Genomic DNA, 26,857 nt, shown 5'->3' on the forward strand with positions numbered 1-26,857 from the left:
AAATTTAGGCTGCTTCCTGAGAGCCCTGATTTTATCAGAGAAACTGTCTTTTTGTCTTTTTCTTCATAATGCTTTTGAGTTCCTTTATTCTTGGATCTAAACATGGAGAGTTATCTTTCCAGATTTCATAAATCCCCTACAAAGGGGGAAAGGGCATTAAACAAAGGAGCCCAGTCACCCTCGTGTTGAAATTTTCTACCCTGAAACAGTTCTCCATTTAGTTTGGAGGTGGCCAACTGAGCCATGTGGTATATCTCTGCAGGCATTAGAGGAACACTGATTTTCATCCAGGCCAGCTAACTGCTTTGAAAGAGCTTGAGTGGAGCATGTGTGCAGCTGGCGCACAGAGGTGGAGCCAGACCTCACTTCATGAGTGAATAATCCAGCAGACTTAGGAAAATGGGCTTAATTGGGCTTAATAACAGGAAATTCCCTTTCTTAAAAAAGAATCTCATTTTAAATGGTCACTTTATGTCTTTTGCAATGAGAAGTACACTGAGTCATTTTGGGGGAAGGGAAGTGGGGGGTGGTTATTGCCTGTAGCAGAAACTATCTCTAACAGAGTGTTCTTTCTTGAGCTACTCAGCATTTGAAGCTTTAGGTAATTTTTAGCAGATCAAAAAGAAGTTGTAGCAGAATATTAGTTTTCTATCTAGTAGTAATTTAATAACTAGAGATGATAAATGATTTGAATTATGGTTTTGCTCATCGTTTATCACTTATGTCCTAGCTCTTGCTATTCCCATTTACCACCTCTCATGCTTCTCCCCCATCTTGATCCCTGTCTCCTCCCCCTCTCCTCTCATCTCTCATATTGGGGTTAGAATCCAGGGCCTTTTGCTTGTTAGGCTGCTGCTTTACTACTTGAGACATGCCTTCAGCCCTTTTTGCTTTAGTTATTTTTTAAATAAGGTTTTACAGTTATCCATTGATGATTGATTTGGCCTGAGCCATAGTCCTATTTATGCTTTTTTTTTTTTTTGTGGCTGGCATATCAAGCACATGCCAACATGTCCAGCTTTTCTTATGGGTCAATAAGGAGTTCTGAAAATTTTTGCCTGGGTTAGCTTTGAACTGTAATCCTCTTGGTCTCTGCCTTTGAAGTCGACTTACAGGTATGAGCCACTATCTATGCCCAGCTAATGCCCTTTCTCTTAGCTACCATGCTGTAAGTACATTTGCCACTTTGGGTTTTTGATCATGCCTAGTTTTTCCTCTCCTCAAGCTTTTTATCTTTGGCTGGAACAGTGTATGCCTTGATTTTTTGCATGGCTGGCTTGTCATCATCCATTTCTTATAGTATCTTCCCAGATGTCATTTTCATGACTTTGCATCTTTTAAGGAATCACTGCCCTTCTGAATTCCTGACCACTTGCTAAATATCCAACTTTATTTATTTGAAATTAGAGTGTGTTTGTCTATGTTCTCTCATTAAACTATGACCTCTGTGAAGACAAGGACATCATTTTGTCTGATTCATTGCTATAACTCCAGTGCTTGAAGGTGTTAAACATATGCTTGCATTTAAGCCACAGCCCACTTCCAACTTTTGTTGGTGAATTGGAGAAAATAGCATTATTGACTTTCCTGCTTGGGCTGGCTTTGAACTGTGATTTTTTTAGATCTCAGCCTCATGAGTAGCTAGGATTACAGCCATGAGCTACTGTCACTCAGCATGCAAAAAAATACCTTGAAACTTCTTGTTTCATGTTCTGAATGTAGACCAAGGGTCAGCAAACTTTTTCTCTACGCTATCTAAATGGTGTTTTAGGTTTGGTGGCCAAAAGATCTCTGTGACAACTACTCTGAAAGAAGCCATAAATAATATATACACATTTGTCCTGACAGGGATCCAGTAAAAGTTATGGACAAGTATTTTTTTTGTGGGGTGGAGAGCTGTTTTACTCATGGGCTATAGTTTGCCCATCTCTAGAATAGAGTCAGCCAGTTTTAATGTGTACATTTTGGAATGTTGAAGTGGTATAGGGTTGAAGAGTTGCTGTCTGAACCTGAGGCTCAGTTCACTTGGTTTGCAGCTGGGGTTAATATATTTATTCCTGTTCTGCTAGAAAAAGATGTGTAGTGAAAACTATTTGTAGCATGATAGGAAAATTCCAGAAGAGAGACATCCCACAGGCGATAGATCACATTTTAGAGAGACTTCTGTAGACGAAAAAAATATGAACAGGTCAAATACTGTGGAAATACCGGGAGCATGAAAAGTTAAAAAGTTTATTTTGACTATCCTTGGCCAAGCCAAGCCAACATAGGATTTAGTTTAAGCTAATATGGAATGATTTATGTAAGCATTAAATTTAGAAATGGGATGATCTGAGATCATGGAATACTTTATATAATTTTTTATCCTTTAAAGGAAGAATAAATTCAAAGATACTTATGCCATTGGGTATGCTTTTGCAAATTTGAGTTTATAAAATGTGTTGAAGTAAGATTGGCACAGTCCTTATTTTCTTCATTAAGGTACTATCATGTGTTTGAACTTCCCTAGTAGACAATGAAGTTGCTAGTCTCTGGACCTTCTCCCTCTTTTCCACACCATACCATTCCCAACATGAGGAAACATATAGTCAGTGGGAAGAGTCCTTAATAAGCTTTTTCAGATATTTGGAGGACCACAAATTCACAAGTAGTTTACCTCTGGAATTAGATGAACAAAAGACTTAGAGGAAGTGTAACTGCCCCAACAACATTCTTCAATAACTCCGTTTGAATGATTTTTGTGCTATAGACTCATCTTGGAAGTACTACTTTCTAAAGTATTCAAATGTATTGATGACACTAAAGTCATCTTTTGCAAACATAATTTAAATGATATTTCTTCCATCAGGCTTTTCAGGGAAGAAGCCTACCCTCACCCTTTGTTAGATAATTCTGTCATGGCATGGCTGGTGTAAAGAATATTGATTCATGCCTCTGCTATGCTACTTAGAAGTGGTTGACCCTGAGTGGCAATTTAGGGGCTCAAAGGTAGTTACTTATCTATAAAGTACAAATTAAAGCAGTATCTGATTGCTAGTTCCTTTTCACTATCAAGAGTTGTTGTGAATGTTACATGATGTTTTTCATACAAAAGTACTTAGAAAGCTAAATTGTCACATTGTTATGAAATAAGGTGATGCCCTGTGGCTTTACTACTTATATTTCCTGTACTTAAAAGTGATCAACCTATAATTAGGACAATTGGTTATTACTCAGCTGGGGGCCTCTAGGTCTACATGTTACACCTATGCCCAGCCAAAGGACAGTAATGCCTAGTAAGATAGTTTCTTCTTTCTCATGCTTAATTATTTCTAGGTAAGAAAACGGAGAAGTGAAACTAATTTGTGTGTGTGTGTGTGTGCGTTTTCTAGGAACAGAGCACTAAGTGTTATTCTCCACACTCCTGCTTTCATTTTCTCACCTTCTTCAACAAGTTTGATGCCTCTCCTGTGCCCTTTATTTTGCAGGCTTGATGGTACAATTTTTCAGTTTCCTGACACTTTCCCTTGATTTGCTATAATCCCACTTCCCCTATCCTTGTTATATTCCTTCCCTTGCCATATAGTCTTATCTTTTGTTGCTAGGGATGGACTTAGAGATGAATGATTAAAATTTCAGGCTGTGGATTGTTGTTGAGAAAGTGACTGGATGGTATGTGTGTGTGTGTGTGTGTGTGTGTGTGTGTGTGTGTGTGTGTGTGTGTGTGTGTGTGTGAAATGGGAAGGGATTGGGAAGGGGAAACAAAGGAGGAGGCAACAATGCTTGATAAGAAATGTACTCATGGAAGTGGCTCTGTAGCTCAAATGGTAGAGCGCTCGCCTTGAGCTGAAGAGCTGAGGGACAGCGCCCAGTCCCAGAGTTCAAGCCCCACGACCGACAAAAAAAAAAAAAAAAAAAAAAAAGCCAAAAAAAAAAAAAAAAAGAAATGTACTCATTACTTTGCCCATGTAATTGTAACCCCTCTCTACAGTATTTTCACAATAAAAAAAAAAAAGAAAGTGACTGGATGGTGCTATTTCTAAAATCTCCCTTATTAGCAGTGATAGTCAGTTTACTTATTTATTTATTTTTGCTTTTATTTTCATTTTCATTTTTTTAACTTTGTTTTGTGGGTCCGGTCATGGGGTCTGAACTCTTGGCCTGGGCGCTGTCCCTCAGCTCTTCAGCTCAAGGCTAGCACTCTACCACTTGAGCCACAGCACCACTTCTGGCTTTTTTTTTCTGCTTATGTGGTGCTGAGGAATTGAACCCAGGGCCTCATGCATGCAAGGCAAGCGCTCTACCACTGAGCCACCTTCCCAGCCCTATTTTTGCTTTTAAACTAGAGGTATAGACCCATAGTGGACTGCAGAAGGTCTGAGAACTTCCTTTTGTACACACACAGCACTGCAAATGATCTCTCTGTATATAAATGATACATACTTTTTTCTAAGTTAATGTTGTACAACATGTTATCTCCAATGAAATTAACAGAAGCCTTGTATTTTATAAAATTCTGCAAAATCTTTGACATATTTTCTACAAAATGTTGGGGGAAGTGGAAAATTTTCTTTTTCAATGATTTCTGGAGCAACCACCATAGATTCTCTTAAGATTAAATACTTTCTCTATCAGCAAAAGGAAACCATTGGTTTTTGAAACTTGACTAAAATTCTCTGTGTTTTATAAGGCTTGAGCCAATTAATTTTGTGAGTTTTGGGGTTTGTAGTAGATAGCATACCAGTTATGCATGGTAATGTAAACATTGGGTGAAAGAAAGAAGCTGTCTATGTATTTCTTTATGTTTGTCCTGTATAAGGAATGTCTGCAGTTCATTACCATTTTCCTTCTCAATTATATAATTATAGACTAGGGAGAATTCTGTTTCACTGGCAGTAATTCAAACATTGGAACGTGGAGGAGTTACTCCCAGTTTCCCAAAATCGAAATGGTAGTGTGCCTGGCAATTGGTAGAGATAATTGGGCTGTTCTTGTTTTTTGATTCTAGATTTGGAAGTTCTAGATTCTAATGCAGAGCCCTTTTCTTTTCTTGTGTGTATGTGTACGTTTGTGTACTGGTACTGGGGCTTGAACTCAGGGCCTGGGCACTGTCCTTCAGCTTTTTCACTTAAGGCTGACACTCTACTACTTGACAGCTTCATTTCTGTCTTCTTTTTGGTAGTCAATTGAATATAAGTGTCTCCGCCTTTTTGAACAGGCTGGCTTTGAACCATGATCTTCAGATCTCCGCCTCTTGCATAGCTAGGATTACCCGAATGGTCCATCAGTTTTTAGTCTTAAGGCATAGTATTATTCTGAGGACACAGTTATCTCAGAGAGCTTAAAGAGACTGATGGAGCTTTAGTGGGAGAGTTAGGTAATACTTTGAGCTTGAGCTTCTGACCCTGCGAGTTAGAATCATAGCCTAGATGTTACTCTGAGGGACTCTGTACTTGTATGTTTATTATCTATAGAGTAGCCATTCTAGCATTCTTCACTGAGTGCTATCTGTTATCAATGTTTTTCATTTGAAAAACTTCCTTATGGGAGTGTTGGGTACATACTTACGTTAGTTGGGATCAGTGAAGATCTTTTGAGAATTTTTTTTCCCCCCAGAGTAAGGGATTCCTCTGATATTTAATGGACTACAGTCTTTCTACTCAGGTTAATGGGGGTCTGTGTGATGCTAGGTCCATGCAGATCAGTATTAATTTAGCCTGTGGCTTAAGGGTGGTCTCTACGTATCTCCTCCTGAGCTGTCGTAAGTAGTCTGAGCCTTCCTGACCTTTTACCTCTGACCTCCCGACTCTGTAAGACCCCTGCATTTTGCTTGAGTTTCCTTTTCCCATATGAGCACTGGGAGTAAATTGGGCTGGCCTTGGATATTGCCTTTTTTCAGTATCACGGTCCTGTATTACTTTTACTCAGTGACCGAATAAAGTTGTTTCATATATTTTGCCCACTCTTCTAGTAAATGTAGTGGAAGGGCAGTTCCTATAGCAGTTAACCCTTCATAGATGGAAGAGGATGTCTTGTCTGAAATTCCAAAACTTAGCACCTTAGGAGGCACTGCCCCCTGCTTCTTTCTTCTTCCTATCCTCCAATATTCAAAGGAGGTTACTGGCAAGGTGAATTGAAGCAAGAATTTACTCTTGCCTGTTGGACTTGAGGAGAAAATCTGCCCCTCCCTACACATCCTCCTTCCCCCCCCCCCCCCCCAACTCTTTTCCCACACAGCCAGAGAACATCTGGAGACTAGAGAAGCCAAGGGTTCCTATGGCTGTGAACCAGCTAGGCCCTGTAAGGGCAAAGTCCACAACTGTTTAGTTTACCTTATATGTCAAGATGGGGAGAGGGTGCATGCTCATTGTGTCCTTGAATGAATGAGTGAATAGAAATGTTCAATTTTTATACATTTATTGAATTGCAAATTTGGGATTTGTATATGTGTGGGCAGTAGATGGATTTTGGCTGCCTATGAAGTGTAAGTATGAAGAAAAACCAGTTTGATGTGCATGTTTATGTTCAGGTTGATGGAATATCTGTGGACATATCTGTTCCGGTTGCTTTTCCAGTATGAGCAATTACAGTTGTAACTACCATGTGTTCCACAAAGGGAGTGGTTTGTATGTGACACTACCTAGTAAGGCAGGATAGGTTTATAAGAGGAAAAATCCTGACTGCCAGTAGCCAGGTTAGCACAAACATTTGTCACGGCTCTCTAATGCTCCCAAATAGGAGGAAGACCTAATGAGAGCAACCATCCTGGGTGATTTGTTTTTGTGGAATGGAAACGAGTATCTGTAAGGTAACTGATATTAGCAGGGGGCAATTGATGAGGTCTGGGGAAAATGTGATAATATATAGGTAAAAAACAAGAAATAACAAATGAATAAAAGGTAAGCATTTTTCTCTATCAGGTGGATTGAAATGTGGTTTCTTTTTACTTTGCAATTTTGAGGTCTCTTTTAATTATATACTACCTTTGATTTTGTCATTACTTTTCTTATCCTTTGAAAACTCATTAGTAATGTTTGCCTTTATCTTTTCATAGTTGCAAATAATCTGTTTTGACAATATTCATCCTTCTTTATCCTTCCTAGTAGCACACCCTCTTCTGCCTTTATCTTTTGTAACCAGCTATAATGTTTTCATTTGGTGACTTTTTATAATTTATACTTTCCATTTTGGGATTTGAGCGCTTATTTAAGGTTGGATCAGAAACCCTGAGTGTAACAGGATATAGTTTACTTCTATTTTTATAATGTTAGAATCAGATTTTAGGGCAAGATTTTAAACTATGAAGTGAATTCATTCCTATTGGGACAAAGTTCCTAATAATTAAGTACTTAATAAAAAAGCCTTTAAATGGATATTTTTTAGTCTTGTTTGTAATGTTTGGATCTGCTAACTGGGCAGCAGGCATTATAAAGATATCAAAATTTACTTCTGTTGTGAAGAATACAGTTTGAGATTTGAAATTATAAAATTTAGATTAAAGTAAGCAGTTGTACATTTTGTGACTATAGTGATGAGTTAGGATGATGGCACTGATACTCAGAATCACCTCTTTCTGAATTGTACAAGTTTAAAGAGAGAAAGTCATTGAATATACTAGTGTTTTACTGTTGAACAGATTTTTTTAAACAATGATAGGATTGCATATAGTGAAATGGAAATTTTCAGACATGAAGGCATCCTGTAAATCATAGTCAGAGGATAGATAGGCCTTGACCTTGGAAAACCTTAAGGACTCATTGTTTATCTCTTAGGCTACTGAAGGAAATAAATAGATATAAAGTATATTAGAAGTTGAAAAGGATTGATAAGTAAATGTTGTTTATTTTTAAAAATTTACCACTCTACCATTTTCATGTGACCAGTATTAAGCATACTCATATTATTGTAAAAGAGGTCTCCAAACCTTTTTCATCTTGCAAAACTGAAATTCTGTGCCAATTATGTATATAAATTAATTAATTTATAAATTTACTTTATATGCATATAAATTAATTAAATGTTTATTTCTTCCCTCTTTCTAGTTCCTGGCAACTACTACTTTTGGGTCTATGGATTTGACTATTTTAGAGATTCCAAATAAATGGATTTGTATTTGTATTTTTGTTAATGACTTGTTTCACTCAGTATAATGTCTGAATTCCTTTGGATATATTTCCAGAAGCAGTATTGCTGAATCATATGGTAATCTTAGTTTTAATCTCTTTGTAAAATCGCCATCTTGGTTTTACCATTTTATAGGCCCACCATCTTTGTGTGGATTCTAGTTTTTTTATGGGCTCACCAGTATTTGTTTGTTTCTTTTGGTAGTAGTGATGTATGAAGTGATACCTTATTTTGGCTGTGATTTACATTTATGATTAATGAGTTTTTTTAAAAAATATGTATGTCGGCTGTTTGTTTGCTGGCTTTGGTGAAATATCTATTTAAGTTCTTTACCTATTTGTGTTTTTGTTGTCGAGTTGTAGGAGTTCTAGATACTAATACTTAATCAGACACATTTTGCAAGTATTCTCTTCTATTCCATTTCACTGTTGATTGATACATGGAGGTTTTTATGTTTGACATGGTCCTATTGGTTTATTTTTGCCCTTGTTGCCCATGTTTTTGGTGTCATATAAAATTTACTGTCAAATATAATTTTATGGATCTTTCCTCTGAGTTTTCTACCAGAATTTTCTACCATAATTTAGGGGATTCACTTTAACTTTTTATTTTATTTTGCATTAGCTTTAGTATCTAGTATAAGATAATGATCAAACTTTATTTTTTCTTTCCTACCTTCATAATACTGAGGAGTTTAATCTCAGAGCCTCAGTAAGCAGGTACTCTACTGCCCAACCACCTTCAGCCCTTTTTTGAAATATGGTTTTACTTCTTCCCTGTGCTCATGTCTGAACCCAGACCTTTCATTTTATGTTTCCCATCATAGCTGGATAACAGATGTATGCCACAATGCCTAGCTATTGGTGAGGCAGTGTCTCATATGTATTCCTGGGCTACATTCAATCATGGTTCAAATATCAGCCTTCCAAGTAGCTAGGATTACAGGCATGAGCTACCAGTACCCAACTCCAACTTCATCTTTATTTATTTATTTTTTTTTGCCATTCCTGAGGCTTGAACTCAGACCTGGGCACTGTCCCTGAGCAGCTTTTGCTCAAGGGTAGCACTCTACTACTTGAGCCACAGCACCACTTCCAGCTTTTTCTGTGATTTAATTGGAGATAAGTATCTCACAGACTTTTCCTGTCTGGGCTGGGTTTGAACCATGATCCTCAGATCTCTGCCTTCTGAGTAGCTAGTATTACAGGTGTGAGCCACCAAATGCTTGGCTTAAAAGTTGCTTTTTGTTTTGTTTTATTTTGTTTTTGTTTTGTTGGCCCTAAGGGCTTGAACTCAGAGCTCAATGCTGTCTCAGAGCTCTTTTGCTCAAGCTCTTTTGTTCTACCACTTTGAGCCCCAGCACCAATTCCTCCAACTTTATTCTTTCACATGTGGATATTCAGTTCCCTTATAGTCATGAGTTGAAGAGACTGTTGTTTCTTTACTACATGGCCATAGCTTCATTGTCAGTGATCATTTGATCGAATGTATAAGAGTTTATTCAGGGCTCTATTCCATTGGTTTCCTTGTCTGCCAGTATGCCAGTACTATCTGTTTTGATTACTTCACCTTTGTACTATTTTGAAACCAGGAAGTATAAGACCTCCAACTTTGTTTTTCTTTTTCCATATTATTTAGACTACTCAGAAACCTTTTGAGATTCCACATGACTTTTAGAATAGATTTATTTTTAATCTTTAAAAAATGTCATTGAGATTTTAATAGGGATATCATTGAGTTTATAGATTGATTTGGTTATTACTGATATCTTCACAATGCTGAGTTCTCCAATTAAAGGCTTAATCCATGCATCTTTTAAAATTATTTCCAGAAATGTTTTTCAGTATGTAAGTCTTTCACCTCTGGAATTGAATTAATTGATTAAATTTATTTATGTAGTACTAGAGATTGAACTCAAGAGTTTCACATGTTGTAGGCAAGCATATTCCCACTTGAGCCATGCCTGCAGCTATTTTGCTTTTTTTTTTTTTTTTTGGGTCTGGTTGTGGGGCCTGAACTCTGGGCTTGGGCGCTGTCCCTCAGCTCTTCAGCTCAAGGCTAGCCCTCTACCACTTGAGCCACAGAGCCACTTCCGGCTTTTTTCTTTTTGCTTATGTGGTGCTGAGGAATCGAACCCAGGGCCTCTGGCATGCAAGGCAAGCACTTTACCACTGAGCCACCTTCCCAGCCCTTGCTTTTGTTTTTGATACAATCTCTAGCTTACTTTGCCCAGGATAGCTACTAATTTGCGATCCTGTGTTTTTGCCTCCAGATAACTGGGACTATCAGTGTATGCCACCATGCATAGTTTCAGTGTTATTAATTTTTGAAAAGACCAAGCAGAGATTGTTACTATATTCCAAAGGTTCAGAGATTGAATAATAATTGAGAAGCAAAAAAATGTAATGTCAGTTTAAAAAGTTTTAGAACCAAAGGGACTGAGAGAAAACAAGTTTCCTTCTTTTTCCATTTCATTTCATGCTTTAGAAGGAACTTGTCTTTTCTTTCCTTTTTTTAATCAATAGCTTAAAAATTAGCATACATTAGTTGTATAAAAGGATTTCATTGTGACATTTTCACATATGTATTCCATGAATCCTAACTAACCTTACCCTTCTATCCGTCTCCCATATCATACTACGCCAGAAACATCCACCCTTTTTTCTTTTCTTTTCTTTTCTTTTTTTTCTAGTCCTGGGGTTTTAACTCTGGGCCTAGGAGCTGTCCCTGAACTCCTTTTGCTCCAAGCTAGCACTCTACTACTTGAGTCATAGCACCACTTCCAGCCTTTTCCATGATTAATTGGAGATAAGTCTTAGGGACTTTTCTGTTCAGGCTGGCTTCAAACTGTTATCCTCAAGTCTCAGCCTCTTGAGTAGCTAGGATTACAGGTATGAGCCACTGGCACCTAGCAAACATTTACTCTTAATATGTTTTTGTATCTATTATTTTATCATGTTTGTTTGCATGTTTGAACTTGATATACAATGCTTATTGTGCAATTTTTGACTCGAGTTAAACCAATGAATGTATCAAATAATATCTCATTTTAAACATTAAGGTATAGTTGACAATTAAAAATTTTATTGTTTACAAGTATATGTATTTTATTAATAAGTTTAAAATCCTTCACTCTGAACTACCTTAAATTGTTTAACCATCTTTGTATTCACGCTTCCCTCATTTAGACACAGATAACTTTTGGCTGTCTAGCACTATCCCTCAGAAAACGAAGTCTAAATAACAACCTTCCTTCAAATACTCCAGGCTTGATAAAGGAGTAGAAATAACAATTTAAAACAGAGCTTTTCATATTATTTCATTTGGAACAAATTTTGCAAGAGCAGTAGTCTCTTTAGTGTTTCGTCTTTTTGGGTTACCCAATAAAGCAATTAGTGTTCACAGCTAATTATTTAGAAAATTACAGAGTTGGTAGAGAGGACACATTAGATAATGTCAGCTTCCTTTCCATTTCTCTTGATGACTGTGGAGTTCTTTTCCTTTGCTTTATTTTTGATCCAGGCCAAAACAGGAGTGTAGTAACCTACTTATAGTAATTAAAATGCAGTGAAACTTTCTTTACTTGTTTGGCTCCTATAGTTTCAGAAGTGTTTCTGTACACTCTGTGAATAACCTACCAAGGATATTTAGTCTATGCAGAGGAAAGAGAAAACATTCTCTTTCTTGTAAATGCTACTTATTTCTATCTACTGATGGCTAGCTTTGTTTAATGGAAAGAAATGGTAAGTGTTCACCAGTTCACCCACTCAATACTTGTGCTTTTCTCCTCTCTGAGCAGCTGCCCACTAGCTCATAAAGCTTTCCTCTGCCCTTCCCCCACCGTAGGTCTGCATTGTTTTTATTTTGTTTAGGTTGTTTTAAAAGTGGGTATTAAGAGGAAAGCCACACCTTTCCGATTTTTCCTTTCTCAAGATTACTTTTGCATGGCTTCTTTACTCCCAGAAGAGTATGATTACTTCTTCCTAGGTCACCTGGAATTTCTAGAAGTCACTTGGAATTCAATTGCCAAAATAGTCTACTAACAATAACAGGTATCAGAACAAATTCCTAGATATTTTCCACAGTGAGAGGCACATGTGTGCTTTGAATGATGCAGTGACATTCAGACCTGGTTGTGGTGCTCTGAGCAACATGTAGTTGCATTCTAGCAGTTCATAACAATTTTAGAAAAATCCACTATTTGTTTTCAATGGACTCCCCCACCCCCTGCCAAGTAATAGTAACTATTTCATTGTGATTGGCATTAGTATATTGCTTAACAGTTTGGAGTCCACAAAGCCATTGACTTCCTTTCTAGCTATCTAAGTTGAGTATTTGAACTGGGCATATAAACTTGCCATTATCAGCATTTGAACCTCACTTTTTGAAAGTTTCTTGAAGACCATCTCTTACCTTTTAAGCTAATATAATCATTTTTCCATTGGTGATTTCTTGAGAAGAGGACCCCGAATATCTCACCTTTTCAAGATGGAGCCTCACAAGCATATACTTAAGAATGAGAACATTCCTGGAAACCAATTTTAAAGCTACTACAGCCAAACACTAGTGTCTAATTATTAAAGATGTATTACATATACTTTAAAAAAGTACCTGACAGTAAAGTTTTAAAAATTATTTGGGGATTTGTAAAATCCATAGGATTTTTCAGCCCACAATAGAGCTATAATAAAAACCAGAGCTAAATGAAAGGTGAAAAAAACAGTAGATGTGCTCTTGTAACTGGTTCTGAGCGTTTTGAACTTGTGATATAATGATCTTTGTGGGCTGGAGATACTCCATAAATTATATTTTGGGATGTGGCAAATTTAAAATTAAACATTGTTTGAAGGTTTGTTACATTGTTATGCCTGTATCTGGTGTCTGATATCTTCGGAGCACGCTTTTTTGTTTCACAAGATTACCTCTAGTGTTACCTCGAAATTTTAAATTTGTTGGTTTATATAAAAAGCCTTTTATTTAAAAGTCTTTTATAGGCACCAGTGGCTCAGGCCTACCTGCTTAATCCTAGGCTAAATTTTAGCCACTTGGAAGGCTTGGATCTGATAATTAGTTCAGAGCTAGTGAAACGTATATATCCAAATAACTAGCAAAGAGGTGAAAGTAAAGGTATGGCACAAGTGGTAGAGTTGAACATGAGTGTGAAGCCCTGAGTTCAAGCCCTAGTACTGAGGGTGGGCTGGAGAAGGGTGGACAAGGAGACCAAGACCACTATGGTAGATTTACAAATCATTATATTATCTGTAAAAAAAAAAATCAGCATTTCTTGGCATCCGTTATACACAATTATACACAAAAAGCAAGCTGTGAAAAGACCAATAGAGTGGCAAAAGATATTCAGGTGTATTTAGAGTTTTAATGAGGTTACTGAGAAGGTTTACAAACATCTGCTGTCAACAGTATACTAACAACTGCATCACACACTTTGGAGAGTTGATTCAACTTAAAACTTTTTCTATAGGGTCCATAGAGACAAACACACACAGGAATGATATTTATAATTTATTATGTATCTTCCATGTGCCAAGTAGTTAGCTAAAGACTTTAGTTAGGTGACAATACTTAAAACAATTCTGGAATGATCTCTGTGCATTGATAGTACAGCATTTGGGAAGGAATTTATATCTAAAAATGTGCACATATTGCCACAAATTTAATTTTTTCAGTTTTAACATAAATGGTGAGACATATACATGTGTGCATATTTACATGCATAAACATGCATAAATACATTTACTATGTTGTTTGGCTTCTACCTGTCTGTCTTTCTTTCTGAATGCATTAAAAATGCACTCACAGACTGGACACAGTCTTTGTTATCCTAGGCATAAGTTTCCAAGCACTAGTCCTCTAACTTGGCTGTACAGTGAAAATCATCTGGAGAGCAAGGAGCAAGACTCATTCCTTGGCTCTAGTTCCAGACATTTTGATTTTGTTGATAAGGGATAGGGCCTTGGCATTGAAATATGAACATCAAACATTCATTCAAACTTTGAGTTACTGAAGGACACTTGGATGATTCACTTTACCAATCAAGAGTCCCGTTTTCTTTCTATTATAAGGTCACAGTAAACTTCTTTCTAGTGCATCTCTGTGCCCATTTCCGTGCCTATCTTTAAGTTAAATTATTAGATATGGAGTCTAAGAATTCTTGTTAGATGTGGATTAAAGAGCCATTAAACCGTTAAAACAACAATAGCTTGTCAGAATGTCTTCCAGTAAGGTGTTACAATTGGCTTTCCCATCTATGGGTTATTGATGTGTCTATTGCAGGGCTGAGATTTTTCCTTTACCCACTATTGTTTTTGTTTTTATTTGGAGAAGAGTCCCCCCCCCCCCCCCCCTTAAGTCTTTATGGAAGTTGGAAGGCCCATATGAAAGCTTTATTTCTCCAAGTCTTTTGTTGTTATTGTTTAATTCTATGGCTTTGTAAAATGTTTTAAAGGCTGACCTGGCAAAATGAATGCCTCTACTTATAAACTTGTAAATGTCAGAAGATACATGATCTTTCATGAAGGGCTGAGTCCTTTCTGGTTGGAGAGTCAGTACACCTGAAACAGGACAGAACCAGTAGCCCAATGTCCTCATTAGTGCCTTATTTCTTTACTACCTTATTTGCATACAAATGAAGCTTTTATTCACCATCTTTCCATAAGCTGCTTTTGAAGATTTATAATGTAAGGCTCATAAGTAGACGTTTTATGAAGGGCAGGGTGCTTCCTCAGAAGGGAGTAGTAGTTCTCACACTGTGACTGAAATCTTCCGCCCTGATGGTTTCTGGGGAGTTTCTCTCAGTCTGGCTATGAATTGGACTCATTAGGAGAAGCCTAACATAGGCGTGGTGCTGGCCCCATGCAGAGCCTCAGCATGTTACCCTAAACGAGCCCCTCTGAGCTACAGAGACTGGGGCTCTGCAAAACACAATTTTTTTTGACACTGTAATTTGAAACTCAGGTAACACCATATACTTAGGTTTCCATAAACATTTTTCACATTTGTAATGGGAAATGGTGGCTGTGTCTACGTCTGTTTAGAATGAGCTTTCTGGGGCAGAAGTATAAAAGCCAGTGGCCCTGTGTATTTGTTATATTGAGGGTTTACAGTACATTTTCTATCTTGGTGACCAATTCCCAAATATTTTCCTGGCCAGAGAAGATGCCTTTAGACTTAGAACATAAAATAATTAGTCGATGAGCTCAGTGACTGAGGAGAGTCTAAAAGAGGGATCAGAGCAGAATTGCCAGTGTCAGTATCCTTGCAGGGACTAAATTGGGTATGGCCTGTGGAAGTTTGTGAGCAAGTATTTGGATTGATTTTTGAATTCTTCCAACTAGTCAAGAAAGCTTTATTTTTATGCTCCTTTTCACACTGGCCCCTAACCTCAGGGAATTTCCCACAAGTTGCAGCTAAGCTGGCTGACTTACAGAGCTCTTGCTTTAGTGATGACAACTGCCCTGTAGAGATGAAGCTAACTTCATTCCAGGAATTTACACTACTGATAGGCACAGGAATGCCAGAGAAGGAATCTAGGTTAGCATATTTCCACTAACAGTCGTTAACAAATCTATATCATCCCTTCAAGTTTTTAATGTCGTCCACCAGATATTTACTGAATTCTTGGGCGGTGCTAACCATATAAGGAGGTAGCACACATCGGCCCATTTTGTACAGTTTCTCCCAGGGCTAAGAATGAATCTTCTATTGGGAATACAATTATCTGCTTATTTTAATGAGTGTGTAAGAGCTACATCATTTCTATAGATGATAAAATGGAGTCAGTAAAGTCAAGTGTTCTTCCCGAAATTACTCTACAAAAGAAGTGGTGGAATGAGTCTTTGAACTTTGGTTACAATTCACTGCTGTCTGTTCCTAGCTCGTCTAAATCAGTTTTTCCCTAGCTGGAAAGCGGAGACATCAGCTCAGAGGAAGATCCAGGCTTCTTCATCCTTACTAGAGTGGGAGGCTGGTGGTAACCAAGTATCTTTATTCTATTTAGTTTCATGTTTTCCTCTTGCAATTGCATTTAAGTAACTTGGTATTAATGTAGTCAGAAGCAAGCCCCAAAAGAGGAAGGTAATTAGTGAGCCTTAAGTTTTGCTTTTAGTAAACATGAAGGATAAAAACCCTTTGGGCAAATCTCTCATTTTCAGTCAAGAGAACTCTCCTTTTCCAACTATGCTGGCAGTCATCATTCTTCACAGAAGCCAGTGTGGATATAATTATGATATCTACTTACAGGCAATAAAATGTCTGGAGAAACCATAGTTATAGTGTTTGATAAAGATCAAGATTGAACCCCGCACCGGTGGCTCACGCCTGTAATCCTAGCTACTCAGGAGGCTGAGATCTGAGGATCACAGCTCAAAACCAGCCCAGACAGAAAAGTCCATGAGACTCTTATCTCCAATTAACCACTCAGAAAAAGGCCGGAAGTGATACAGAGCACTAGCCTTGAGCACAAAGAGGCTCAGGGACAGCATGTAGGCCCTGAGTTCAAGTCCCAGGATCAGCAAAAAAGAAAAAAATATATATATATAAGATTGAGTAGTATCTGGTTTGGAGGCCATGAGAGCCAGTAGCAGTTTCTCCCTGGGGGATATGTGTCCTACTGTGTTTTTTGGGGGGTGGGGTGAGGTGGGAGGGGACCTAACATCATTGTACCATCTTTGGGGGTAGAGATTTCAATTTATTTTTTCAACTCCTAGTCAACTTGGAACATCTGTCTGCAAAAGAGCTGCTGAAACCAAGTATAATATGTCTGTTTAGCTGCTTCTCTCCCTAATTTACCTGTATTATTTCCATTGTAAAGGAGTTAAAGAATACTATTATCTTTGAATATCAATGCACATTTCTGGTGTGGATGGACCCCAAAGGGTTTTCATAAAGCTTTAGTACCTAAAGTGTGATTATTAGGGTGGGAAATACTTTAGGAGGCAGCCATGTGCTCTGATATTTGTGAAGCCTGACTTCAGGAGGTCATTCCATCTGAGGACAAGAGTATAGGTGTTTGCCATTATAATGCAACCTACAGGTGTTCTTTTCTAGTAACGAATGATCTTATTCTTACAGCCTTATGGAAGAGCTGCTAGGCGATTCAGAAAACTTACACTCTTTTACATGCTTGCTAAAGAACAAAAGTTAGCATCCTAGACAAGCGAGAGCTTTGATGTGACAGATCACGGCCCTGGGGTTGTAGCATGCAATGCTTTTGTAACTCCCACATTTAAATGTATTGTTGTCTAGACTTGGAGTGGATCCCCTAAGAGGCAGTGAAGACAAGGACCCAAAGGGGCAAAATTATTTGCATTTCTTTTGGTTTCAGCTTAGAATTGTTTGTTGACTTAACTCGCAGACTAGCGACAGTTCTACAGTGGGATGGCCCAGCTCTGTGTTGAGGCTGGGATTTTTTTTTGGTGGGGAGCTCCAGTGACACTTTTGGTTTGGCTTTTCTCCCAGATGATCGAGACGAGATGTCCTGACTTCCAGACTCTGGTTTCTGTCACATGAACAGCACCAGCTTCCTAACTAGAGACCGTATTATATTGGCTTTAAGGATTTATACTCTAAACCTGTGGTTAAAGTCTTGAGTCATAACACACAGCAGTTTGTTGCCAGTTTTGTAGGGTGAAAATCCTGAGGTGCCCTTGTTTGCTCTTTACACGTGGGGTGGGTTAGTGTTTCTGGCAGGAGTCTGTGGCTTGGGGTTGGCAAAAGCTGGTTAATTATGTGCTGGTTGAAGACTAGTCTTGCCTGAGGTGTTTTTGTTGTTGTTTGTTTGTTGTTGTTGTCTTTGTGCCAGTCTTGGGGCTTGAACTCAGGCCTTGGGAGCTGTCCCTGAGCTTTTTTTGCTCAAAACTCTTATTAACTAAGCCACAGCTCTACTTTGGCATGGCCTAAGGATTTTCCTGGGGGCACAGGGACTCCTTCCTTCCTCATCTTTGAAGGAAGTAGGGGAGGAAGGGGATGGGTTGGGCCTTCCACTCTGCCTACCTTGGTGTCCAGAAGTCACCTGAGTATGAAGTGTTTTGATGTTCTAGTGACTTTTTTGGATGTTTGGAATGTGGTTTCCCTGTCAATGTGCAGGTGGGGGAAAGGGGAGAGACAGGAAGGGTGCTCTCATTATTTGCCTCTTGCCTGAGAAGAGTTGTTACTGGTTTGAGTGTACTGACTGCTGGGTGAATTTCCAGGAGTCACTCCAAAAGTGCCCTATTAGAACATCCTTTTGGGACCAAGCATGTGGGAAGAGCTGTCTACCCACTGGATATACTTAATGAGAAACACCCTTCCGTTTCCTGATAGAGAGGATGTTGAAACTTGTGGGGAAAACACAATTTTCTTTCAGACATTTCTTCTGCAACTTTTAGTCTGTATCCCAGGATTTCTTAAAACTCCAAATAGCATTTGGCATCTGATGTACTTGGGAAATGAAACCAGACATGAGGAATGTGAGAGAGGATAGAGAAGGCCAAGGAAAGAAGCAAAGCATTTTTTTTCCTTTCACATTTTTTCTTGATAAGAGACTTTGGATTAACATCGTTGTGTTGTTGGAACCCAAAGTGCATATTGGGACTCTGGAAAATGGTACAGTTTGAGCCGTACTGTTACTCTGAAAGCAATAGATATGGCTTCTAAAACCAAGGGTCCCCAGTCTTTCTTCCTAAAGTTGTTCTTAAGCCATACATTTCTCCCTTGTCTCTCATTTTATCCATGTGACATGGAGTCCCTTGTCACAGACATTCCAGAGACCTTTTATAATACATTAACAATGACTGGATTTTAGTGTGGAGACTTCAGTGGGAAAGACTGTCTTGACTGAAATTATAGAAGTGAGGGACAACAAATATGACAACTGCATAAGTGAATACATGCAGAAAAGCCAACGTTTTCAAGTTGTGCTCTAACAGGACTCACTATCTCTTGCTTCCTCCCTCCCTTTCCCCAGCAGATCTAGCCTGCTGTTTCCTCTGTAACCATTTAGAGGAATCTTGGTCACTTAGCCAGTGATCAGCTCTCTCAGTATGGACAACCAGTTTATAAATGTGTGGCAGAAGTCCCTGATGAACCAATTAAAATGGTGTACGTTTCACGATGAATCTGTTTTGCTATCACAACCTTCAAATTTCCCCCATATGTTAGATGCTGGTTGTGTTTTGCTCTATGGAAAACAAATACTACATATTGCATGCATTGTGACTTGGCATCATCAAAGGAAAAGTGCTAGGAAGGGTTTTTAGGAGGACTCTAAGCTGCTTTATTGTGGTTTTTCTTTTTTTAATCATCCTAATCACCATCATCTACATTCTCTAAAACTTGGCTTTAATATTTTGACTATTGCTGCATTCAGAGTCTTGTTTGTTTTGTCAAAGAGCAGTACAAATGACTGTGACTTTGAGCTAGGCCACAGATGGATTGAATTTCTTATTTTTTGCTAAGCACAACGCACCTGCTCCAGAATCTTAAGTCGCTTTTTAATTGCTTCCGTGTGCACAACATAGCAGTAGTCATCTATAATGATATAGATGGATTGCATTCTGGATGTCCCAGAGGTGACTTCTTCCTCTGTGCCAGTGCCAGAAGCTGAGATTATCAGTGTGTTCTGGTTGAGGACCCAGCTGTCATGGCAGCATTAGTCCTTTCCTTCAGGCTGAGCTGATTATAAAGGGAGAGAGATTGGAAACATCAGCCCTTGGTTTCAGGAAATACGCATTCTCTGCTCATCAGACAGGAGAAAGACCAGCTCCTCTCCCCAGATGGCTCTATGCCTGTGTCTCTAGAAAATTGAGGAGGCCCAGGCAAGGGCAGCTGAATGAATGAATCTTCTCTCTAGCAATGTGTTCACTGGATGTAAGAGGTTGGGAAAATAGCTGAAAAGTTATGTCAGTGAAACATACTTGAAAAGGAGCTGATAAAGCTCTAAGAAAACCGCAAAGTATCCTAAGGCTAAATTTGTCCATGGAGCTACTGACAGTGTCCAAAAAAAACACAAAAACACAAAACAAAATGAAAAAACCACCAAAAAGATTGACAAGTAGCTTAGGAGTACTTGGCGATACAGTTGGCTTCAAATGTTCTGGTGGTTATGAAAAACGATGTGAAGAACACCAAGTCACATGCCCGGAATTCAGAGGTGAAGCCATCTGCTCACTTAGGCATTTATGCTTTTGCATTCAACAAGCACATAATGAGAAGATACTATGTGTCAGGAACTGAAAAAAAATTAGTTTTTCCTTTTAGGATCCCATAGTCTAATGGGGAAAAGAGATTTTAAAAAATACACTCAGTATGTACATGGTATAAGAGTTAAGGCAAGAAATATGTGCCCAACCCTAGGACATGTAGGACCCACAGAAGCAGTATAAAGAAGGAAAACACCCTATGTTTATGTGTGGGCTTAGATGTACAACTACTGTCAAGGTATGCACACCTGGGTATATGGGGCATAGGCTTGGGCAATGTTAAGGATGTTGGGAGATGAGGACTAGAAAATCAAGTAGACCAGGACCTAGCACTTCTTGGTATGAGCCCTTCCAGTCTGGGCTCCTGGCCATTCAGCTTCCTGGTGTTCTGTCTATGACTTGATGGGCCATTTCTCTTCTTGTTCCAGTCCAGTGTGCACACTCTGCCCTCTGTCTAGAATCCTTTTCCTTGACCCTTGGAAGAGTTGATTCTATTATTTTATCCATCAGGGCTCAGCTAAATGTCACCTATCAAGGGAAGTCCTTGCTCATCATGCTGTCTAAAGTAGTTTCATAGGCTACGTGGATAAATATGACAGAGTAGGGCAACTATTGGTGACTTGCATGCAGACCAAAAGTGCACATGGGCATGCCACCTGGTTTTTTGATGTATGGGCTAAGAATGATTTTTCACACATACTCAATGGTTTGAAAATAAAACTTAAAGATATTGCTTAGCGACATTAAAAAGTTATATGGAATTCATATTTTAGTGTCCACACTAGAATTTTATTGGAAGCCGGGCACACCCTTGTTTACAGGTATCTGTGACTATTTTCATGGCAAAATGACAGCGTTAAGTATTTGCAATAGAAGCCTAATGGCCTACAAAGCCTACAGTGTTTACTGTTTGGCCCTTTACAGGAAAAGTCTGCCAATCCCTGGACTGGGGAATCAGGGACAGGGAGAAGAAACTGCTGTAGTCATTCAGACTGAGGTAAAGGGAAGGCTGAGGTTGGAGAGGGTGGGGAATGGATTCCAGTCCAACTAAGCAAGCAGGTTTCCTGACCTCCATCCACCAAGCTGCCTGACTCCTCCGCCCAGCCACACTTTTCCACATGAACAGCTCCTTTTTACCGAGGAATAAAGTCTCCTTCAGACTTCTCTTTGCCTACTTGCTGCTCCTCCCCCACTGCTCATCTCCTCTTAAGTCTCCTCTGTGAAATGAGGATAATGGTAAGAAGCCATGGCTATGATGTGCTTGGGGCCACTCATTATCAATGAAGTGCCAGAACAGGTTAGAAGGGCTGGCTGCTAGCAGCTACAGCTTTTAAGGGGTCAAGTGGGCCAGTGTACTTGCTTCCTGTTTTTGCCTGTGTTTGAGAGATGAGGCTCTGAACGGTGGAGTTGCAAATACATGTATTAGTGTTTTCTAGTTGGGAATCTCAGCCTTTATGCTATCATCAATAGTTAAAGGATGGGTTTAATCAAAGGTCTTGTAATTACTGTTCCACAGAGGTGCTAGCATAAGATGTTTTTGTCTTTGGGCTTTACCAAGATTTTCAGATACAAACTGCCTGTCAAGGGCAAAATGTTTGTCCTTACATATTAGTTCAATGAGGTTTCAAAATGTCATAGGTTTTGTAACTTACTGCCTATCTTAGAAACTAGCCAGTCCCCCCCCTTCACTCCCTTCTGGGACTCAAGTTTGAACTCAGGGCCTCTAGCTTGCTGGCTTGGCTGACACTATACTCCTTGAACTGTGTCTGCTTTTTGCTGGTTATTTTGAAGATGGAGTCTCATAGACTTTTCTGCCTGAACTTTCTTTGAACCACATTTTTCCAGATCTGAGCTTCTTAAGTAGCTAAGATTATAGGTGTGAGCCACTAGTGCCTGGCTACCTTCATATTCTTTTTTATTTTTATTTACTTTTGTATGTTTTTATTGTAAAAATAATGTATAGAGGGGTTACAGTTACATGAGCAAGGTAATAAGGTAATGAGTCCAGTTCCTATGGAGCATTGTTGCCTCCTTCTTTGTTTTTCCCCTACCATCCCTTCCCTCCCCACCTCCACAATTCCCCTCCCCTCAAGTTGTAAAGTTTGTTTTCCCGCAGTGTCTTGTACATCTCATTGTTACCTGTATCCCTATTTAAGCATTTTGTTTTTTCTTCATATTCTTTTGCTGATAGACATGTTGACATTTTCTTTTTAAGACTGAGAAAATGTTTTGGAATGGTTTTGACATTATTTCCTTGTTCTCCATATACAATGGGGTTTTAACATAACTTGAGTTTATGTGAAACAACTTGCAAAATACAACAACAAAGCTGTTACTCTCTTCATTCATTTTCCAGAGAGTCTGATTGCACTCCTGTGTGCTCTCAGGAGGTGAGAGTTAGAGCCCACGGCTCTGTTGTGGGCAGATGGAGATACACAGCTCATTTTGCTCCACGCCAGTTGTTTCTTATATCCTGTATGCCACTCCTACCTCTTGCCCGTGTTTGTACTTTCTCTAGCCTTATACGCTGCTTTCCATAGTCTATCAACACTCTACTCAGCCATCAAGGATTACTACCAGAATGCCCCGTAGGTGCTTCCGGCATGTTTACCTGACACTTACTGATAGGGAATATTATATCACCTTTGTTGTAATAATTTGATATACTCTCTTAATGAGATTATAAATTCCCAGTGTCCCATTTCTGATTCTTACTATCATAGTGGTAGGTACATACCTATACCAAACAATATATCCGTATATTGATACACATTTGCAAAAGGAATCAGAATTACTGCCATATGTCTTGTAAGCCCTTGTATAAGTATACCATAAGTCAACATAATGGGATGTGGGATGTCTCAGCCCATATCAGAGGCAGTTAATGCATCATATAAACTCCACAGTGGTAACTGTTCTTAACCTTGCTCTCCTTTTCCATGCCAGAGATTTCCAGTTGCTAACTCCCAGACCACATCCTTCTTCAGCAAGTAGAGCACTTGACTTCAGAAGTATTTGCAAACTCTAGATGCTTATGAGAACTTTAACCTGTAATATTAATTGCTTATGAGAACTTTAATCTGTAACATTAATTACTAAACCAAGAAATTAGTGACAAATTTTAGACCTGAGTTTAGGAAGATGCCATATATTGGTGGATTGAGTCCTACTTTAAAACTTAGGGATAGAAACAATAGACAAAAACTCTCCAAAAGTAACCACTATTTATTGAATGTTGACACACTGCTTCCAGGCTGTCTTCTGTGGAATGTATGTTCTTTAAAAGCCCAAAATCTTGAGAGTAAAACTTAAGACTTCTAACTCCTTGACTTTCATCTCCATGCCCCATATCTTTTAATAGCCCCTTTCAAAATGAGATTTTGAAGTTCAATATTCACTTAGTAAATGTGTATCTATATACCATGTGGTATCATACGCCAGGGACACAGCAGTGAGCAACAAAGCAAAGACCCCTGCCATCATGAAATAATCGAATAGGATAATTTCAATAGTGGCAGCTGCTGTGGGAACCATCACACAGGTACTGTTGCCAATCTGTGGTTGAGGATAGCCTTTCTGAGAAAGTGTGCAGGCCTTCATGATGAGAAAGGTTCAACCCTGCACATGTAGGGGTTCAAACATGCCAGTCACAGACACTGTTGATATAAAGACCCCGAGGCAGGGGTCAGTCAATGCGAAATACAGTAACTCATACAAAGAGAGCCGAATGGAAAGACAAACAGGCCAGATTGTGGAGGCTTTGGAGGCCCCTGGGCTGTTTCTTGTCTTCTAGGAAGTGTGGGCTCTGGTGTTTGCCCTGTTTGTGAGGACACACACTGTGGTCTGTCAGCAGTTGTCTGCCTAGTGCTCTTCATGACATCTCTAGGGATCACATCGTGCACCCTGGGATGCCTTTTTTGTATTTTTGTAATTGCAATCACAAGAGGATTTTATGAAAGAAGATTGATAGTTAATGTTTCAGTACTCAGGGAAGATGAAAGCAGAGCTGCTGGAATCAAAGCTGGATAGAGAACCCACCTAGCACTTACTGAAAATGTCCTCCTTGTTCCTGTTGGCTATCAGCATCAGCCAAGTGCTAGGAGCAATGGTTATGGCCCATTATGCCTTGGACATGACAGAGTCCAGAACTCCTTAGCCCCTATTCTCACCACAGACAGCAGCCTTGCTACATCTCCCCTAGCCTCTTCCATTGGCTCTAAGTTCTGCGTGGGAGATCTGTAGTAGTCCGGAAATCCATTCAAGCATAGATGTGAGCCTCTGCTTTTTCTTTGTCAGCATGGTGACAGTAGCTAGAGGTCTTGTTCCATAGCTTATTTAACTGTTTCCCTGTTGGTGAACTTTTTGAAAGTGTTTGATCCTTCTAACTCTTAGTCTTGAGTTTACTTAACAGGATCAACATTGTCCAAGTGCCTTCTCTTTTCTTGGTGCACATTGGAACACAAAGTACTTTGGTGCATAGCCCCTTCCTCGCACATTGAATTATCACAATCTAACAGAAGACAGGCACAAATAACTTAGAATGGGATGTGCTGGAATTGATATATGTACCTTAGCAACATATAGCATTATTAATTCCACTTGGGAAAGTGAAGATGAAATGAGAATTGAATTTTTAAATAATGAGTCTCCTAGGGGGTAAGGAAGAAATAGCTGTGTGTGTGTGTGTGTGTGTGTGTGTGTGTGTGTGTGTGTGTGTGTGTGTGTGTGTGTGTGTGTGTGTGTGTGTGTGTGTGTGTGATTTTTTATTAGTTTGTTTGTTTTAGTGCTGGTCCTGGGGTTCAAACTCAGAGTCTGGGTACTATCCCTGACCTTTCATGTCCAAGGTTAATGCTCTACCATTTGAACAACAGCTCTACTTCTGGCTTTTTGCTGTTTAATTGAAGATAAGGGTTTTAAGGACTTTCCTACGCAGGCTACCTTTTTCAACCATAATCCTTAGATCTTAGCTTCCTAAATAGCCAACAGCACCTGCCTTGAAATGGCTATTCTTTTTTTGTTTTGTTTTTTGGTTGATCGTGGGGCTTGAACTCTGGGCTTGGGTGCTGTCCCATAGCTCTTCAGCTTTACCACTTGAGCCACGGTGCCACTTCCAGTTTTATGGTCGTTAACTGGAGCTAAGAGTCTCACGGACTTTCCTGCTCTGATGGCTTTGAACTATGATCCCTAGATCTCAGCCTCCTGAGTAGCTAGGATTACAGGCATGAGCCACCAGTGGCTGGCTTGAAATGGTTATTCTTGCAAGATAGTACAAAGGAAAAACTAGGTTGTCAGGAAAAAGAATGGGATGTACAAAGAATGACCAGTAGTTCAATGTAATCAGAGCATATATTGTAGAATGAAGTGACTAGGGTTGTACTGTTTGCTTAGCAGTTGGTCATAGACACATTTAAGAAGTGAAATGAAGAACATGGGCTCCCTTTCTAGGTGGACTCCCAGCCTTTTGGCTGCCTTTGTCTGCATGGTCTACAATCAGCATAGGTGGCTCTTCCTTGAATTGATCTGACTTTTCAGTATGTTGTTTTTGTCTATTGAACACTTAATTGTGTACTGTCTTCTCTTCACAGACTTTAGTCAAATAAAGAAGTAGAAGAGAATTCAGCCATGGCCCCAAGGAAGAGAGGTGGTCGGGGGATTTCATTCATCTTTTGCTGTTTCCGAAATAACGACCACCCAGAAATCACATATCGATTGCGAAATGATAGCAACTTTGCTCTTCAAACCATGGAGCCAGCATTACCCATGCCCCCTGTGGAGGAGCTGGATGTCATGTTCAGTGAGCTTGTGGTGAGTCCCAGATTTCTGTGTTGCTATTTGTGGGGTGTCAGGAAGAGAGAGGAGAGGAGTGATGTTTGTGGGTTGGTTTTACTTGCTATGAATTTTTCCTCTTCCGGTGAAATGGTTCTCACTCACCCTTTGTGTCTGCACCCTCACTATCAGCACTGACTCTGTGGAGAAGGAGCAGGTAGAAGAGGGTAGCATTACCATATCCTAATACTTGGCTGGTGCTTTAAGTGGATGGGAAGATTTAGACCTTCAGGTCTTCAAATATGCTACTACTGTAGCATACTTTTTATCCTAAATTGCCCTTTCTAATATTTCCTCCATTCTACTCTGATTCTGTACTTGTATATAAAAATAAATAATTCCTTCATTGACTTCATACCTTCTAAGATTCCCTAGCATACAGTATTGACGTGTTTTTAAAAAGTAGTCATACTTCACAACTGGTCCTTGATCTTTTGGTGAAAGACATTATTACTTAAGTACAGTACCATTAGCTAGCCTAATGATAGGATTGGAATAATAACTATTTTGTGGGAAAGTTTTTATAGATATCATCATGTTTTTGAGGGCACTGTCCTCAAATAAGATGGTATTTAATGCAATACTCATTCATTAAGAGGTGCAGGTGGATTCTTTAAGCTCACTTCTCAGGTATTGCCCAAACTGGTGTTTCTTCCCGTTCTGTTTCAGAGGACATGGTGGCATTACTTAAAAGCTACTACCATAATGATTAGAGATGGCTTAGTTCAAATTAC

At 39.1% G+C, this 26,857-nt stretch overlaps 1 protein-coding gene across 1 annotated transcript in view; it reads left to right on the plus strand.

The window, feature by feature from the left end:
• Daam1 (dishevelled associated activator of morphogenesis 1) overlaps positions 1-26,857 on the plus strand; it is a 168,954-nt gene that overhangs the window by 41,568 nt on the left and 100,529 nt on the right. Inside the window, exon 2 of the mRNA XM_042682536.1 lies at positions 25,883-26,102. Coding sequence (XP_042538470.1) covers positions 25,920-26,102 — 183 coding nt within the window. The 5' untranslated portion in view covers positions 25,883-25,919. The remainder of the gene's footprint in view (positions 1-25,882; positions 26,103-26,857) is intronic.

This window comes from Dipodomys spectabilis, unplaced genomic scaffold, assembly GCF_019054845.1.
Source record: "Dipodomys spectabilis isolate Male_0828 unplaced genomic scaffold, ASM1905484v1 ptg000073l, whole genome shotgun sequence".
Lineage (NCBI taxonomy): Eukaryota > Metazoa > Chordata > Mammalia > Rodentia > Heteromyidae > Dipodomys > Dipodomys spectabilis.